At 44.5% G+C, this 18,626-nt stretch overlaps 1 protein-coding gene across 1 annotated transcript in view; it reads left to right on the top strand.

Annotated features, from left to right (window-relative positions):
* Positions 1–18,626, top strand: part of MYPN (myopalladin) — a 2,801,288-nt gene that overhangs the window by 554,008 nt on the left and 2,228,654 nt on the right. Inside the window, exon 3 of the mRNA XM_069240514.1 lies at positions 18,150–18,325. Within this exon, the coding sequence (XP_069096615.1) occupies positions 18,150–18,325 (176 nt within the window). The remainder of the gene's footprint in view (positions 1–18,149; positions 18,326–18,626) is intronic.

The following is an 18,626-nucleotide window of genomic DNA, read 5'->3' on the forward strand; positions in this document are numbered from 1 at the left end:
GATTCTGCAAAGGCAACAACTGACTGCAAAGCACTGAAGACGGATTCCTGGACCTGAGGACCTGCAAAGGAAGGGGACCAAGTCTAAGAGTCACACAAGTGTCCAGGGGGGGCAGGAGCCCACTAAACCCCGGATGAAGGTGCAAAAGGGTTGCCTATGGGTGGAAGAAGCAAAAGATTCTGCAACAACGGAAGGTGCCATGAACTTCTCCTTTGGTCAGAAGATGTCTCACGGCGTGCTGGAGGATGCAGAGTTGTTTCCACACAGAAAGACTGCAAACAAGCATTGCTAGCTGCAAGAGTCGCGGTTGAAGATTATGGGTGCTGCCAGGGCCCAGGAAGGACCAAGAGGTCGCCCCTTGGAGGAGGAGACAGAGGGGGTGCTCAGCAACACAGAGAGCCCATGCAGAAGCAGGCAGCACCCGCAGAAGCACCTGAACAAGCGTTCAGGAAATCTGAGCACAGTGGTCGTCTCAGCACTACAAAAGAGGGTCCCACGAAGTCGGAAGTCAACTCAGCGAGTTGGACAATGTAGGATGGAGTGCTGGGGACCTGGGCTGTGCTGTGCACGAAGGAAGTCTTGCAAAAGTGCATAGAAGCCCTAGCAGCTGCAGATCACGCAGTACACAGGATTACTGTCTGGCGTGGGGAGGCAAGGACTTACCTCCACCAAATTTGGACAGAAGGACCACTGGACTGTCGGGGTCACTTGGATCAAGCTCCTGTGTTCCAGGGACCACACTCGTCAAGATGAGAGGGGACCCAGAGGACCGGTGATGCAAAAATTTGGTGCCTGCGTTGGCAGGGGGAAGATTCCATCAACCCACAGTAGATTTCTTCTTGGCTTCCAGTGTAGGGTGAAGGCACAAAGCCCTCAGAGCATGCACCACCAGGAAACAGTTGAGAAAGCCAGCAGGATTAGGCGGTACAGTGATGCTGGTAGTCTTCTTGCTACTTTGTTGCAGTTTCGCAGGCGTCCTGGAGCAGTCAGCCGTCGATCCTTGGCAGAAGTCGAAGAGAGACGTGTAGAGGAACTCTGGTGAGCTCTTGCATTCGTTATCTGACAAGAAACCCACTAGAGAGACCCTAAATAGCCCTGAGAGGAGGATTGGCTACCTAACCAGGTAAGAGCCTTTTAGGAGGGGTCTCTGACGTCACCTGCTGGCACTGGCCACTCAAAGGTCTCCATTGTGCCCTCACACCTCTGCATTCAAGATGGCAGAGGTCTGGGACACACTGGAGGAACTCTGGGCTCCCCCCCTGGGATGGTGATGGACAGGGGAGTGGTCACTTCCCTTTCCGTTGTCCAGTTTCGCACCAGAGCAGGGGATAGGGGCTCCCTGAACCGGTGTAGACCGGCTTATGCAAGGAGGGCACCATCTGTGCCCTTCAAAGCATTTCCAGAGGCTGGGGAGGCTACTCCTCTTCAGCCCTTAACACCTATTTCCAAAGGGAGAGGTTGTAACACCGTCTCTCAGAGGAAATCCTTTGTTTTGCCTTCCTGGGACTGGGCTGCCCAGACCCCAGGAGGGCAGAAACCTGTCTGAGGGTTGGCAGCAGCGGTAGCTGCAGAGAAAACCCCAGAGAGCTAGTTTGGCTGTACCCGGGGTCCATGCTGGAGCCCCAAGGATGCATGGAATTGTCCCCCCAATACCAGTATTGGAGTGACAATTCCATGATCCTGGACATGTTACATGGCCATGTTCGGAGTTACCATTGTGAAGCTACACATAGGTATTGACCTATATGTAGTTCATGCATGTAATGGTGTCTCCGCACTCACAAAGTCCGGGGAAATTGCCCTGAACAATGTGGGGGCACCTTGGCTAGTGCCAGGATGCTCTCACACTTAGTAACTTAGCACCTAACCTTCACTAATTGAGGGTCAGACATATAGGTGATTTATAAGTTACTTAAGTGCGGTGTAAAATGGCTGTGAAATATGTGTACGTTATATCACTCAGGCTGCAGTGGCAGTCGTGTGTAAGAATTGTTTGAGCTCCCTATGGGTGGCAAAAGAAATGCTGCTGCCCATAGGGATCTCCTGGAACCCCGATACCCTGGGTACCTAGGTACCATATACTAGGGAATTATAAGGGTGTTTCAGTATGCCAATCAGAATTGGTAAAATTAGTCACTAGCCTGCAGTGACAATTTAAAAAGCAGAGAGAGCATAAACACTGAGGTTCTGGTTAGTAGAGCCTCAGTGATACAGTTAGGCACCACACAGGGAACACATACAGGGCACACTTATGAGCATCGGGGTCCTGGCTAGCAGGATCCCAGCGACACAGGCAAAAATAAACATACATATAAGTAAAAATGGGGGTAACATGCCAGGCAAGATGGTACTTTCCTACAGGGATTTATTGAAAAATGCACCCAGAGAGCATCTTAGAGATGACCCCTGTATACCAGTCCAAATCCTAGTGTTAGGCTGACCAGTTCCGGCCAGCCTGCCACAACCAGACGAGTATCTGGCCACATGGGGTGAGTGCCTTTGTCACTCTGTGGCCAGGAACAAAGCTTGCTCTGGGTGGAGGTGCTTCTCACCTCCCCCTGCAGGAACTGTAACACCTGGCGGTGAGCCTCAAAGGCTCATGCCGGTTGTTACAGTGCCCCAGGGCATCCCAGCTAGTGGAGATGCCTGCCCCTCCGTACACAGCCCCCACCCATCTTGGTTTAGAAGGATTCCCCCAGTAGGAATAGGGATGTGCCCCCTTCCCCTCAGGGAGGAGGCACAAAGAGGGTGTAGCCACCCCCAGACCTAAACGCACCCCTAAATTCAGTATTTAGGGGCGGCCCTGAACCCAGGAAATCAAATTCCTGCAACCTACAACAAGAAGGACTGCTGACCTGAAAGCCCTGCAGAGACGACGGAGGTGACAACTGACTTGGCCCCAGCCCTACGGGCCTGTCTCTAGACTCAAAGAACCTGCAAAGCAACACATCCAGCGGGACCAGCAACCTCTGAGGACTCAGAGAACTGGCCTGCACCTAAAGGACCAAGAACCTTGCGAGGACAGTGGCTCTGTCCAGAAACAACAACAAAACAGCAACAAGAATCCAACTTTAAAGAGACTCTCACTTCCGGCCAGAAGCATGAGTCTTCACACTCTGCACTTGACGCCCCCAGCTTGAGTTTGGAGAAACCAACACTGCAGAGAGGACTCCCAGGAGACTCCAACGACGTGGACACCCTGAGTCGACCTCCCTGCATCCCCACAGCGACGCCTGCAGAGAGGATCCTGAGGCTCCCCCTGACCCCGAGTGCCTGGTAACAAAGGAACCCAACTCCTGGACCAAGCACTACACCCGCAGCCCCAGGACTGAGAGGAACAACCTACCAGTGGAGGAGTGACCAGCAGGTGGCCCTCATCCTAGCCCAGCCAGTGGCTGGCCCAAGAAGCCCCCCTGTGCCCTGCCTGCTTCACCAGAGTGATCCCCCAAGTCCCTCTATTGTTTTCAATACAAAACCCAACGCCTACTTTGTACACTGCACCCGGCCGCCCCTGTGCCGCTGAGGGTGTGTTTTGTGTGCTTGTGTGTGTCCCCCCAGTGCTCTACAAAACCCCCTAGTCTGCTCCCCAAGGAAGCAGGAACTTACCTGCTAGCAGACTGGAACCGGAGCACCCCTGTTCTCCATAGGCGCCTATGTGTTTTGGGCCCTCCTTTGACCTCGGCACCTGACCGGCCCTGTGTTGCTGGTGCTGTGGCTTTGGGGTTGCCTTGAACCCCCAACCGTGGACTGCCTGTGCCCAGGATACTGACTGTGTAAGTGCTTTACTTACCTGAGAAACTAACGTTTACTTACCTCCCCCAGGAACTGTTGATTTTTGCAGTGTCCACTTTTAAAATAGGTATTTGCCATTTTACCCAAAACTGTGTGCACTACTGCTTTAAATCAAATTTCTATACTTACCTGTGTGAAGTACCTTGTATTTTATGTACTTACCTCAAATTTGAATCTTGTGGTTCTAAAAATAAATTGAGAAAATATATTTTTTCATATAAAAACCTATTGGCCTGGAGTTAACTCTTTGAGTGTGTGTTCCTCATTTATTGCCTTTGTGTGTACAGCAAATGCTTAACACTACCCTCTGATAAGCCTACTGCTCGACCACACTACCACAGAATAGAGCATTAGTATTATCTAATTTTGCCACTACCAACCTCTAAGGGGGACCCTTGGACTCTGTATACACTATCTTTGACTTTGAGATAGTAGATACAGAGCCAACTTCCTACATTGGTAGATCAGCAGTGGGGTCTAAGACTTTGCATTTGCTGGACTACTCAGCCAATACCTGATCACACAAATACAATTCCAAAAATTGTCATTAGAAATTGATTTTTGCAATTTGACTATTTTCCTACATTTTTAAAAGTCCTGCTAGGGCCTTGTGTAAATCCATGTTAGCATTTCTTTTGAAGTTTAAAAGTTTGTAAAAGTTAGTATTTAAGTTCTAGAAGTAGTCTTTAGATTCTTAAAAAGTAAACCCAACTTTTAGAGTTAAAATGAGTCAGACTGATGAGATGGTGATGGAACTCAACCTCACCCCTTACATACATATACATATAGGGATGTCAGAGTTAAGGTTTAAGGTAACCTCTAAGGGGAACCCTTGGACTTTGTGCACACTATCTCTCACTTTGAGATAGTATATACAGAGCCAACTTCCTACAACAGACATCAGAAAACTGGTAGAAGGACCGACCCGATGGGTGTCACCATTAGTGGTCATCCGTAAATCCTTGCAACCTGGAGAATTGAGACTGGGTGTGGATATGTGCATACCAAACTTAGCGATCAAGAGGGAAAGATCACCTAAACCTGACAGCAGATGTTCTGGTGAGTGAAATATATTGGTGTGCTGTTTCTCAAAAATTTACCTGAGCTACAGTTTTCACCAGATCCTATAAAACCCCCAGTCAATATACACCACACATTCGCTGCTGACATAGACGTCCACCATTACAAGTGTTTGGCACCTCTAGTAAAGTGAAAGTCTTTCAGAACACAGTTCAAAGACGTTTTCTCAGGTCTCACTGGAGTAGTAAATGTCATTGATCATATCTTTATGCTCAATCCCCTGATGTACACCATGCTCGACTCTGCAAAGTCCTACAGAGACCTCTGGACAGTAACTTCATTCTCCATTGAGAGAAATGTGAATTCTTAAAATGGCATACCGGCTTCTTTGGATACCACTTCATGGCAGAGGAAGTGGCCCCAGACTAAGCAGTTGTCCATCATCAAGATGAGGAGCTTCATCAGCATGGTTGATTGTTGTAGGTGTTCATCTGGAACCAGACTGTCCTCACATTCTGTTGCGAGAACTCCCAAAATCATCCAACAGATGGATGTGGTGTGAAACACAACAGACGCCATTCCAGAACAGCAAAGATGAACTCTTGGCTGAATCCAACCTGGTATACTTCAACCATACTAAGGACTCAGAACTGGTAGTAGTAGCCACTTCGCTCAGCCTAGGGGCAGTGCTGTCTCAGCATCACCCCGTGGAAAATGGGCCACAGTTGCCTAAGCCAGCTGGGCCCTTATCAGAACAGCAGCATTCCCTGATCAACAGAGAGGCAATTGATATCCGACAGGGGTGCCTCTACTTCAACCATTATCTGTATTGGCAAACATATATAGTGCATAATGACGCCATACCCCTGATCCCATTGTTTAAAGGTTTGGCATCAAAACCTCCACTGAGTCCTCCAACTACAGAAGTATTCATTTCTGATTAAGTAAAACCCTGGGTCCCAAAACCCTACAGCTACCCGTGCCAACACCCTCAGCCCCCCACTTTTTATGAAGAAGACCTGGCCAAGGAAAGTGAGGAGTACATAAGGGCCATTAAAGAACACTCTCCCCATGCCTCTGGAAGAGATCTGACAGGCCACCACTCGAGAGGAAGGTGTGGTTTCCTCAACTTGATGAAATGGTAGAAAGAGTTGTAAGGGGATGTTCCATGTGCCAGTCATGAGAGAGCATGGACCCACCAGTTGCCGTCATCACAGAAGGTCTCCTGGAAAACCTATGGGCGCAAGCCAGCATTGATTTTGAATGTTTGCCTGATGGGTATCAGGTACTCATAATTATCGATTACTACTCAGAGTACTCTGCAACTGCCCAGCTTACCTGTTGCCTGTACCAGTAGCTGGTCCTGCCCGAGGCCTGCTTGTCTCTGCTGGAAAGAACTCCTGACACCCAGGTGGTACCTCTTAGATCCTAGGACCCCTGGTGTGACATCATTTGAGCTCCTTTGAAGTTTTCCTCATGAACATGAACAGGCTTGTCTGCACCAAAACCTTGCCTTTTGCTCTTATCACAGAAGCGAAGTTCCAGGGAACCAACACTTTGCGCTCCAGCATTGATTGCTCGTGGGGACTGCCAGTGCAAATCGGCAGCGAGGATCGTTTGAAACGCCGACAGAAACTTGATGCTACAGCGATGACTGTCTGCCATGCCCAGCCTGTTCTCCACACTACTATTATGGCCATCTGCGAGGCTGTCTCTGCTTCTCACGGCCCCTTCCACCATGAATGGAACTAGTGGCACTGGACATGAAGGTAACTCTTTCAGCTGGACTTACCTCATCCCTGTAACCAGCCTGCACTCCATCGCAGTCAACCTGAACTTGTGACTTTCATCAGGTCTCACACGACCGTGTAGTTGCGAGTAGCTCTCGGTGCTTTTTGCACTATTTTCAATTAAATCTTTTTGAATATTTCCGGTTCTGCTAATTGGATTTTTGTCGTTTTGTTGTCAAATTATTTATTAAATTGTATTCTATTTTTCTAAATTGGTGTGGGATTTGTCTTGTGTTGTGTTTTTACATCATTATTGTTTGAAGTATTGTATAAATACTTTAAACATTGCCTTAACCCCTTGGCTGCTGCCCCCGTGCTGAGCCCTTTCTTGGCTATTTGGGTAGTTTGCGCTTAGGCTTTGATAACTTTTAGTCCACATAAGCTATTCACGCCAAATTTCCATCCTTTTTTCACAACATCCTAGGGATTCTAAAGGTACGCACAGGTTGTGGATTCCCCTGGAGGAGACCAAGAAATTAACCAAAATACAGCTAAAATTTTGTTTTTTTCAGACAAATGGTAAAAAAAGGGCTGCAGAAGAAAGCATGTGTTTTTTCCCTGAAAATGGCATCAACAAAGGGTATGCAGTGCTAAAATCACCAACTTTCAGGAACAGGCTTGAATCAGAAAACCACATTTTTCAACACAATTTTGGCATTTTACTGTGACATACCCCATTTTTACTATTTTATGTGCTTCCAGCCTCCTTTTAGTTAGTGACAGAAATGGGTGTGAAACCGATGCTGGATCCAGGACAGCTAAACAATTCTGAAAAGTAGACAAAATTCGGAATTCAGCAAGGGGTCATCTGTGTAGATCCTACAAGATTTTCCTACAGAAAATAACAGCTGAGATATAAAAATATTGAAATTGAGGTGAAAAAACTGCCATTTTTCTCCACCTTTAACTCTGTAACTTTTTCCTACGATGTCATATTTTCAAAAGTAATATACCGTTACGTCTGCTGGACTCTTCTGTTTGCGGTGATATATAGGGCTTATAGGTTCATCAAGAACCCTAGGTACCCAGAGCCAATAAATGAGCTGCACCTTGCAATGGGTTTTCATTGTATACCAGGTGTACAGCAATTTAGTTGGTGAAATATAAAGAATGGAAAATAAGTATCAAGGAAACCTTTGTATTTCCAAAATGGGCACAACATAAGGTGTTGAGAAGCAGTGGTTATTTGCACATCTCTGGTTTCTGGGGTGCCCATACTAGCTTGTGAATTACGGGGGATTTCTCAAATAGACATATTTTTTACACACTGTCTTACATTTGGAAGGAAAAAATGTAAAGAAAAACAAGGGGTAGTAACACTTGTTCTGCTATTCTGTGTTCCCCCAAGTCTTCTGATAAAAATAGTACCTCACTTGTGTGGGTAGGCCTAGTGCCCGCGACAGAAAACGCCCCAAAACGGAACATGGACACATCATATTTTTACATTGAAAACTGACATGTTTTTTGTAAAGTGCCTATCTGTGGATTTTGGTCTCTAGCTCAGCCGGTACCTAGGAAAACCTACAAAATCTGTGCATTTTTTAAAACTAGACACCTAGGGGAACCCAAGATGGGGTAACCTGTGGCATTCTCACCAGGTTCTGTTACCCAGAATCCTTTGCAAAACTCAATATTTGGCAAAAAAAAACACTTTTTCCTCACATTTCGGTGATAGAAAGTTCTGGAATCTGGGAGCAGCCACAAATTTTCTTCCACCCAGCATTCCCCCAAGTGTCCTGATAAAAATGGTACCTCACCCGTGTGGGTAGCCCTAGTGCCGGCGACAGGAATAGATCACACAATGGTCAATATTGGTAATTACATGAGGGCAACTGTTGACCCTGAGGTGATCCATTCCTGACGCAGGCTTCCTGCTCCGGTGGAGAAAACAGATAGTGACGTCAGCGCACCTCGCGGTGAGCTGATGTCACAAAGGGGTGGGTGGAGACACAGAAGATCTTCTGTGTCTCCCGGGATATTTTTTAACCCCCCTCCCTGGTGTTGACCACTGGTCGTGACCCGCACCAGGGAGGTAGTGTCCCGGCGTCAGCCAGTGGCTGATACCCGCACTGAAGTGGTTAAAGTTAAGTCTGACTGCCCTGTGCCAAGCTATCAGGAGGTTGAGCACAGCTTAATTTGGGACTTGCTTGTGACTTCCCCCTGACAGGATTGTGGATACTACTTGAATAGGGTCTCACCCCACTCAACCAGTAAGCCAAATTCCTACAGTCTTTCAGTCCCAAGTGAAATGGACAAATCACACTAAAGCCACCAATCTGTTCCCATGGGGGTTGAAGGTTGCTACTGCTTTAGTGATTAAATGTGCGGTCATATGCGAGAAGCAGCTACCCACACTCGTATTCCTCTTTTCTTTTCAACATCACAATGGTGTCTAGTGCACTTTTCTGCCTCATTAGGAGCAAACTGGGAGTAGCTGCCCAAACAGCCACCATAGAGCAAGAAAGGTCTTTATTTGCAAGGAGATGGGCCCTGAGGCCAGTTAGGTCTGGCTCCACTCCATATCTTTTTGTGTTTCTCAAGCATGGGTCCCTACATTATAGTGGCCATCTCAACCCCGCGAGAAGCTGGAGTAAAACCTATGATCTGCACTCTCACTCATCAGGATGGCTGAGAGATTAGTTGTTAGAAATTGGGTCTCTAGTTGGCAGAGGTATGCACCCTATCAAAGTAGGGAACACAATCCTAGTCAGGGAAAATCACAACAAAATCTAAATTATCCTGTGCTCACCATCCGGTAACTTGGCACAGAGCAGGCATCCTTAACTTAGAAAGCAATGTGTGAAGTATTTGTGCAATAACTCATAATGTAAGACAGAGGGGCCACTGAGGAGGAGATGCATCGAAAAGTAAAGCGGTGTGTCAATTTTTCTGGTGTGGCAGAGGCGATGCATTGTTTCTTTCCATGCTGTAAGGCGTTGCGTCTGTGTCCAGGAGTATAGCCTTGGTTCCTCACTGTGATGCTGGAATATTTTGATGCCCAGGGCGTGGAAAACCCAGAACGTGTGGAGTAGAGGCAACAGCCGCTGAGTCGATCCTGCAGGTGATGTGGTGATTTTTCAGCCGCGAGGCAGGTGCTGCATCGATCCTGCAGGCATTGTGTCAAATTTTGAGGCGTTACATCAGTTTTCTGATGCGCTGGATTTTCTTTTCTTTGGTGAAGTATCTGATAGTCCTGAGACCTCAGAACAGGAGGCAAGCTCAATCCAAGACCTTAGAAAGCACTTGAGGAGGAAGGCAGAGTCCTTCCATCAGAGTCAGGGGTCAGCAGGCAGCAGGGCAACAAGCAGGCCAGCAGTCATTCTGGCAAAGCAGTCCAGATGAGTCCTGTGGGCAGCACAGCAGTCCCTCTGACAGAGTCCAAGTGTCTGATTTGGTGGGGTCACAGACCAAGTATATATACACCCAAAAGTGCATTTGAAGTGGAAGAAACTCCTAAGAGTTGTTTTGAAGTGCATAAGTTCCCCTTTCAACCCAGCCCTGTCTACCAGGAGCCCTGTGGGGGGGGGGGGTGTTATCAGTCCTTTGTGTGAGGGCAGGCCACTGTCCTTTGAAGTGTTAGAGATAGCCCCTCCTCCTTTCCTTCCCAGGGAAACCCATCTATATCCATTAGCAGCTGAGAGTCCTGTTTTTATGACTGTCTAGGGGGAAGCAAAGGGGGAGCTATCAACCAGCACAGACCAGTAGTGCACTGGAGACAGACTGTAAGGCACAGATGGCAGTAAATGCAAGGAAATACTTACTTACAAAAGTGGCATTTCTGAACTAGTAATATAAAATCCAACTTCACCAGTAAGTAGGATTCTTACTACCATTCCAACCATACCAAATATTACAAGTCTATTCCTCTCGGATCAGAAATTACCACTTACAAGCATATTGGGGAATCTCTACTGCTGGCCTATGGGAGGAGCAGCTTCACAGTAATGAAAAACGACATTGGGAGTTTTTCACTAACAGGACATGTAAGACTTATAAGTACATGTCCTGCCTTTTGCTTAGCTTACATATACACCCTGCCCTACAAGTTACCTAGGGCCTATGGATGAAAGAAAAGGGGAATTTAAAGCTTGCCAAGTAGTTTTAAATGCTATGTCGAAGTGGCAGTGAAACTGCACACACACAGGCCTAACAACGAAAGACTTGAGACATGATTAAGGGGCTACTTATGTGGGTGGCACAATCAGTGCTGCAGGCCCACTAGTAGCATTTAATGTTCAGGGCCTGGGCACATTTAGTGCACTTTACTAGGGACTTACAGGTAAATTAAATATGCCGATTGGGTATGAGCCAATGTTACCATGTTTAGGGGAGAGAGCACAAGCACTTTAGCCCTAGTCAGCAGTGGTAAAGTGCGCAAAGTCCTAAAATCAGCAAAAAGGAGATCAGAAAAATGGAGGGAGACAGGTAAAAACGCTGAGGAAAGACCACTCTAAGGCTGTCAGATCTAACACTAGTACTGCCAGCAGTGGCAGAGGGAGATGTGGCTCTTGCAGGGAAACTATATATTTCTGAAAGACATTACTGGTGCGTCAAGATCACACACCCATTTTGTGATCCTTGAGCAGAAATCCATTGGGTAGAGATGCCACTGGAAAGGGGAGAATCCCCCCTTCTAATGCTTTGGGGGCTAAGCTGTGCCACAGGACATCTCTTCACTCACCTTTTTTCCCTTACTGGTTGTCCCTGTATAATGGCAACTTGCAGTACATAATAAAAAAAAAATACTCCTGGCAGAGTTGAGCTGCAGTGATTCTACTCTTGGCTGGTTTGGAGGTATAGGAGGAGAGGGCCTCTGATGGACGTACCGAGGCTCAAATGTGCTAAGATTTCACAGAGCGCAGCACAGTATCCAAATATAATGTGCTGCGTTGCACATAGGGAAAACATAGTGAAGTTCACTATCTACAAAGACTGGTATGCATCTTATGCCATCTCCAGCACTGATAAATGAACAGACTTGCGCCATAATGCAGAGGGGAGTGTGCTCACTGTTGCTGGGAATTTGTTCTGGATGCAAGCTCCTCCAGTATAAACTCCTTTGTGTAGACAGCCACAGAGAGTTCAGATGCGCCGGCACAAGCTTTAGTAACTCAGGGCCCAAGGATTTCCCCAGCAGGTTGGAAGGATGTGATGTTTAAAACTTCTGCACTACCCATTGACTCTCATGTGATTCAAACTAAAGCAGTGAATATAACATTGACTTGGCAAATTAAGGAGTGCTCGGAAACCCATAAGACCACTCGATTGTTTACTTGAGCTAGGCGAATGTGCCAAGTCTTGGGGCTGAATGAAAGCTCAGGTTCTGTTTCATTTCCAAAATCTCAGTCTTGGCTGTATTTGTGCAAATAAAGCTTTCTTTTGTCCAATGCAACACATGGACTAGGTGTTTGGTGAAATTCGCCCAGAAAAATACCTTTGACTGCTGCTATAAAAGGAAGAGTTTTACGTGATGCCTGACCTTTACAGGTTTGGCGTACATTGTAATAAGTACAGCATCCAGATATTTAATGATTTTAATTATTTAAGAAAATCCGATGAAACCATATAGGTACTGTTTGATTTTCCGATGGTTTTACTGAAAACATTTGACAGAGTTAAATTATCTATTAAGGAAAGTTGTTAATCTACTTTTCAACGTTCAATTGTTTTACCTAAAGGACATTTGAAACGTTTCCAAATATGTGAGATAGTTCCATGTAAATAAAGCTGAGTAAAGAGCCATAATGCATCATTTGGATGTATGTTTAAATATATTTGTATTTGCTATCTTAATTTGCATTTACAATGTAGAATATTAACTTGCTGCTTTGTTTTAATTTTTGAGCTAATATTCTAGTTTAAAGGACCTCTGTGTATTTTATTTTATATTATATTTGTGATGATTTATGATAGAATTGTGTGATTTTAATTGATCAGCCATAAAATTGAACGCAACTGTTTTGACTGCTAGGCTCCCGACAAGGGGAAGACTCACAGATCATTATCTAGATATGGCGTCCTCCATGCATTTACATTGCAGTTATGCTAGTAACCCGCAAACGCCCTAGTTCAACGCAACCTGGTTGGTTTAATCATGTTTGCGCTTTAGCCAATAAACATCTCAAATCGGCCCTGGGGGAGCATCCAGAAGACAAGAATAAATAAATTACTGCCAGGGGGCATCTAGCTTTTATGGATCTCACATGTGCCTTTGACACGGTGCAGTGCTTCAAACTCTGGGACAAAATGGAAGGCATAGGTATAGAAAAGGCTTTGATAGATTTGCTGCACCAGTTATATCTGGGCACCTCAGCAAAGATGCAGTTTAGCAATAATAGTGAACACTCTCCTCAAATAAATTCTACTGTAGGTGCCCACTGGGGCTGTATTAAGACTTCATTTTTACTCTTTCCGTATATCAGTGGCTTAGAGAGTTTTCTGTGTTGAATGTGGAAAGATCTGCTCAAGCTAGGCTCCCATTCAGTCTCAGTATTATCATACTGGCCAGAACTGCTAATGGGCTTCAGATTCTTCTTGATGTTTTTTGCAACTCCATGAACGGTCTGGGGCTGAAAACAAATCGCTCAAAGTTCTTTCTCATGAAATGTGGGTCTAAGCATTCCAAATCTAAGAAATTGTATTTGGTTGGGAAGGAAGTGGCAAAGGTCACACCTTTACCTAGTTGGGCATCCTGACAGATAAACAGAAATAATTGAGCATTTCTGTTATTATGTTGACTAAATACAAAAGATGCAAATACCTTTTTTGTGCAGACTTCTGGCCCTACCACAATCTGCACTCACCTTTTCATGGCATGCTGAGGTTGTCCCAGTACTTATGGAAGCCCATATTAAACTACATCCTCTATTGCTTTGGATCCGGGTGTTGACCAGTGGTGGATTGGGACATAAATGTTGGGTATGTCTTTTATATAGCGAGTGAAGCGAGCCAGCCTAATGGTCAAACGTGTGGTCCAGGGTGGGTCCTCCTCCCACGAAAAAACCGAGATCAGATGGACAAATGGTGGATTTGAAAGCAAATGAATTTAGTAAGAAAGCAAGGTTTATAAAGCAGTGCAAATGTTTAGCCTTTGAATGTTAAACACATTCAAGATTGCCCCATATCTTACTTCAATAATAAGTTCAACAGTAATTTTAATGGGCAGATTGAACAGCACAACAACTTCAGGCCCTCTAAAGTGTGTGCTTGCCCAGTGTCTTGCACTGCATGCAGCATCAACTTTGGAAGAAAATGTTCTAACCAGGCACTGAGAAGCACCCACAGCTGCTATCTGCAATCAGTCATACAGAAATATGTGCAGACAAGTCTTTAAGTGGGATGAAAAAAGTTGGAGCTCTCTAAAAGAGACATTTAGAATACATTTCTGTGATTCCCTTAGTATGCCACCTGGCCTGTGTTTGGTTTCTCTCGGAGATGTTATTGCATCCAGAAAAATAACACAACAACTAATATACACCTAAAACTTATCAGTCCAATTGGGTTTGTCAATGGTTATCTGTTCAAGATAAATGAGTAACAACAATGATTTCTTCAATGTAAATAATTAACATTGGAAATGTTTCAATTCTGAAACTGTGAGACTATAAATTAAATATTATTGAGGCCTGTGGAAGGAGAATGGCCTTATGTTATGTATGCTTTATGTTAAATATGTATGCCCTTGTTCTCTGCACTGCTCATCCATTTTCATATTTCAACCTCCTCTCTTTCCTCTGTAGCACACTCTTTTCACTCTCGCCTGAATGCACTTCCTCTCATCTCCCTCATTTTACCATCTCAAACATACACTACACTCATACACATTTAAGCTCTCTATTTCCTTTTGCTGTCACCTTCTAAATATTTCAACCTCTTTGCACAATCTTCGCACACATTTACACTGAATTTCAATTTTAACTGGAATACATGACCATTGTTCTGCGTGCTCTGCAGAATTGCCATCCCACTGACAGGCACTGTACTTTGCAGGTTTCAACCTCAGCTTCAGCACCAGCGCACTCAAAGTCCTTCATAAACACCTGGCACAAGTCAAAGTATGCACTATAGTAATATGATGCACAAAAAACAATACACAGCAAGATGAAGCAGTTAACTTTCTTGGAGAATGCAACATTAAGTAAAATGTGAAAAAAGAGAGGAACAAAATCACTGACACACATTACTTTAATATTTTTAACATTCATTACTCCCAAATCAATCCATGTTTTTGGCATTAAAGTTAAGGACAGGAAGATAGGGCCAGTTTTAGCACCATGCAGCCTTTCCTGCAAGCACATATTTCTCGCTTTGAGCTTGACTCGGATATTTGGATAAACTTTGCAAGGGAAATCAGAACCCTGCTCGTCTTTTGGAACAATTTAGCGGGAAAACAAATATAGCGGCTCCACTTCTGAAGGGGCTACTGATTTGCAGCCAGGGCCTGGGGTGTCACAGTGGGAGAGGTTAATGTGACAAATGGTCATGACAAGGAACCAAGTTACACATGCTTGCATCCATTTCAACTGAGTGACTAATGGGAAAGGGTGGGATCTATTTCTGTGAATGACAGTGACTGCCCTCACGCAGGGATGAAGACTCCAGTACCCGAAACCATGACGCTAAAAGCGTCACTGGCCGACAGTGGATGCCAATATAGATCAACATGGAAACAAAGGGCTTTAGAAAGCTAAGCCCGGCTCGAGTCACAGTGCAGAAAAGTTGATTTACTGCCTGGCTTCCACCTCCTACTTCAAAATGAGGTTGGGCAGGCAGGCAGCCTAAGAATGACAGCCCAGAGTTGAAGACATTGATTTGTTCAGAGATACAATTGTATCTCCAAACAAATCGATCTATTTAATATTTTTTAATGTAGATGTGCAGGACTTTCAGAGAGGCGAAGCCCCCTAGCCCTAAAGGAGAAATCGACCCTGGTGTCGAGTAATCCGGAAGCCTAGGTCACTAGAGCAGCAATTTCTGTATATATTAAGCAAACGTTTATAGACATGGAGGTCCCCAAACTGTATGCTATGTCAGAGAGCATTTCATCTAATTCAGACATGAAAAAATGCCAGGTCCTTAACCAGCGCCTCAATATCAGGAGGGAGGAAAGCCAAGCAACACAATCTGGTAAATCACTCTGGAACACAACAGTAATATCTGCCCCAGAAGCTTATTTAGCATTCATTTCCATTAATGGTTTCTTCTCATGAGGCTGTGCCACAGACGTCAGTTAGGGGTCACCAGAGGTCGCAGTTCTTTCCCCTGGCTTGCCCCTTGCGACCCCTGGCAATGACTTTGCGACCCCTGGCCTTAGCGGTGGCAAAATCTGTGTCAGGAAGACCGGGGAAACTCGTCCTTATGGACGTTGGTCGTGACTCCAGTTTTCTTGTTTTCTTGCAATTTTTATTACACTAATAGTGAATACTATCATAATATATTAGTCACTATTAGTGTAGTAAAGAATGGATTACAATTAGATGGAATATGACTCTCCCTGTAGTATCACGCTATTGACGTAACTGGTCGCGGTCACTACAGTTAGGCTAGTCATAATGTTGTGTAGCCATTTTAGCTATAGTTTTATACACCTTATTTTGGCAAACTGGGCCTGCTTCTGTGCACTTTAACCTAGATATATTTTATTTTAGCTTCGTCATATTATTTTAACAGTAGCTACATTTGCAGTCTTGTTTTATTTTCACTATCTAGCTGTTATTCACCTAGGTCAGCATTGCGTTCTTAAACGAGACATTTCTTTCACTCTGTGCTTTCTCAAGGATGCAGTAAGATTGGTTGCTAGCAAAAGTGGTGCACTTTGTCTCCAATGTTCACAGAAACATAAACACTCTTACGTGGGGATTCTTTCTTGGAACATCACCTGTTTTATTATAAAAATACTACTTTAACCCATGTATGTTAGAGGGAGATTCCAGCCAGATGACCACGACTGTATGCTGATTGTTGATTACTTCGCTACAGCTGCTTATATAGACCACAGGCCTCTTGTTTAGGTATGAGGGATGATGTCTTTGCTGGTGGAACCTGAAGGGCAGAATTAGAGTGAACATGCTGTGCTCTAACATAGCCTAGGTGGGAACTGTCTCTACACACTCTAGTGACAATATGCTAGGGTTATAATTGTGTTTTACTCTCCTTGTCACCCTTTTAATCTTATTGTGCTTCATCGTCCTAGTTATTGCAATACATGCCTTATTATCTAATATGCAATTATTTCAATAAAACCTTATTGAACTATACTTTGGCTCTAATTGTCCTTGCACATGTGAGACTAATGTAACTGAGAGAAAAGGATGAGATCTGAGTGACCATGATTCGCCTGAGAAGTAACTTATGTCATGCGACCGGTTGCCCAATCATTCTTGCTCTTGGATGGAGATGAGGCACTGCTAGTTAACCAGAAGAAACCCACATTAGGCTGACAGGTGTCACATGTGCGGGATCAGACTCAGTCCCCCGAAGTACAAGTGATTCTGCTACTTGAATCCAGTAGTCTCATTAGGATAATGAGAACCTATGTGACAATAAGTGAGGGGATGCCGGTTGGTTTCCTCCTTAAGATACTGTATTGTGTTGTGGCCCCGTGACCACGTGGGTTAAAGTTAGAAATAAAGAAGATCGGCAGGCATGGTCAGATAAGAACCAAAGGGCGAGGTGACCTGCATGCCGGCCGATGCTAAACCCACAACTACGTGCATGTGTCATGCACATGCTTAATCATGCTAGAATGGCTCAAGCATCACATACGTCCCAACACTCCCTAGCACCTAAGGTAAGTAATAGAATGCTTTTAGATGTATGTTGAGTGCATGCTTGTGGGTGAGAGTGTGTTTATGTGAGTGTGTGAATGTGTATCTATATGTGTAAGCACGTGTGTGTATGAGTAAAAGTAAAGGTCAAAAGGCATATGATGTCACTTTCGCTATCCCTGCCATTTTGGTGAATTGACTTTCATAAGCTGCGCTTTAACCTTTATTTTCTGTTAGCCTTTCCTACTCAAGCCCCCTAGTTTTCCAGTCTCCCTATGTGCCATGTGATGATCTCTCTTAGGCAAAGCACTACACACTTCATATTGTTTTGCACTCTCTACACTTCTTACTGTAAACATATTTTGATTCTCTTTTTCGCCACGCAAACAAGCCATTTTTAGCAGCAGCAATTGGGTAGCCCGCACGTCTGTTATGTCTTGATTAAGTTTATAAAATGCTCGCTCACTGAAAAAAAAGAATTGATATTGACATAGTACAATATACTCTTGGCTGGCTGGTCTGTTTTTCCAACGTTCTCTCGTATGAAGCTTTTATTGTTATCAATTTAACTCAGGATAGTATTAGCCTGTGCATATCGTTTTTAAGAATGCCCTTTGAATGTATTTTTATCGTTCTCACATTCTTTTAATATGTGCTTATTTATGTATTGATGTTGGTGTGTACTTTTAAGGCCGAATAAAGATGATTCGATGACGATGACTGCTAGATTGTTTACTTTGTTAGGCTGTTTTTACTGACATAATATAAACATGTATTTCAGCTGGTACTGTGAAGGAAAAGAACTTGAAAACTCACCGGATATTCAAATCATGCAGGATGGAAATGTGCACTCCTTGGTCATTTCTGAGGCTTTTCAGGAAGATACAGGGCGTTATTCCTGCTTTGCATCAAACATCCACGGTACAGATTCAACTTCTGCTGAGATTTACATAGAAGGTAATTCTAAATATGTACATTATCATCGGCACGATTATGGCGTTGAAAATGTTATATTTACTGAGGTCGTGTATGAGTCGGAAGACTTCTTCGAAATGGTATTGCCAATATAGTAGGGATTTTTTTTTGTTGCTTTTTTAAAAACATGTTACGAGGCAGTAGCTCGTAAACATTTGTAATACATTTTTCAAACTGATCTGAGTATCTTGAAAATAACACATTTGTTGCAAACCAAAAAACATATGGAGCAGTTACTGTAACAGAGTTCTGCAACAAGTTGGCAGGATTCTTCCACTCCAAA

The sequence above is a fragment of the Pleurodeles waltl genome, chromosome 6 (assembly GCF_031143425.1).
Source record: "Pleurodeles waltl isolate 20211129_DDA chromosome 6, aPleWal1.hap1.20221129, whole genome shotgun sequence".
Taxonomy (NCBI): Eukaryota; Metazoa; Chordata; class Amphibia; order Caudata; family Salamandridae; genus Pleurodeles; species Pleurodeles waltl.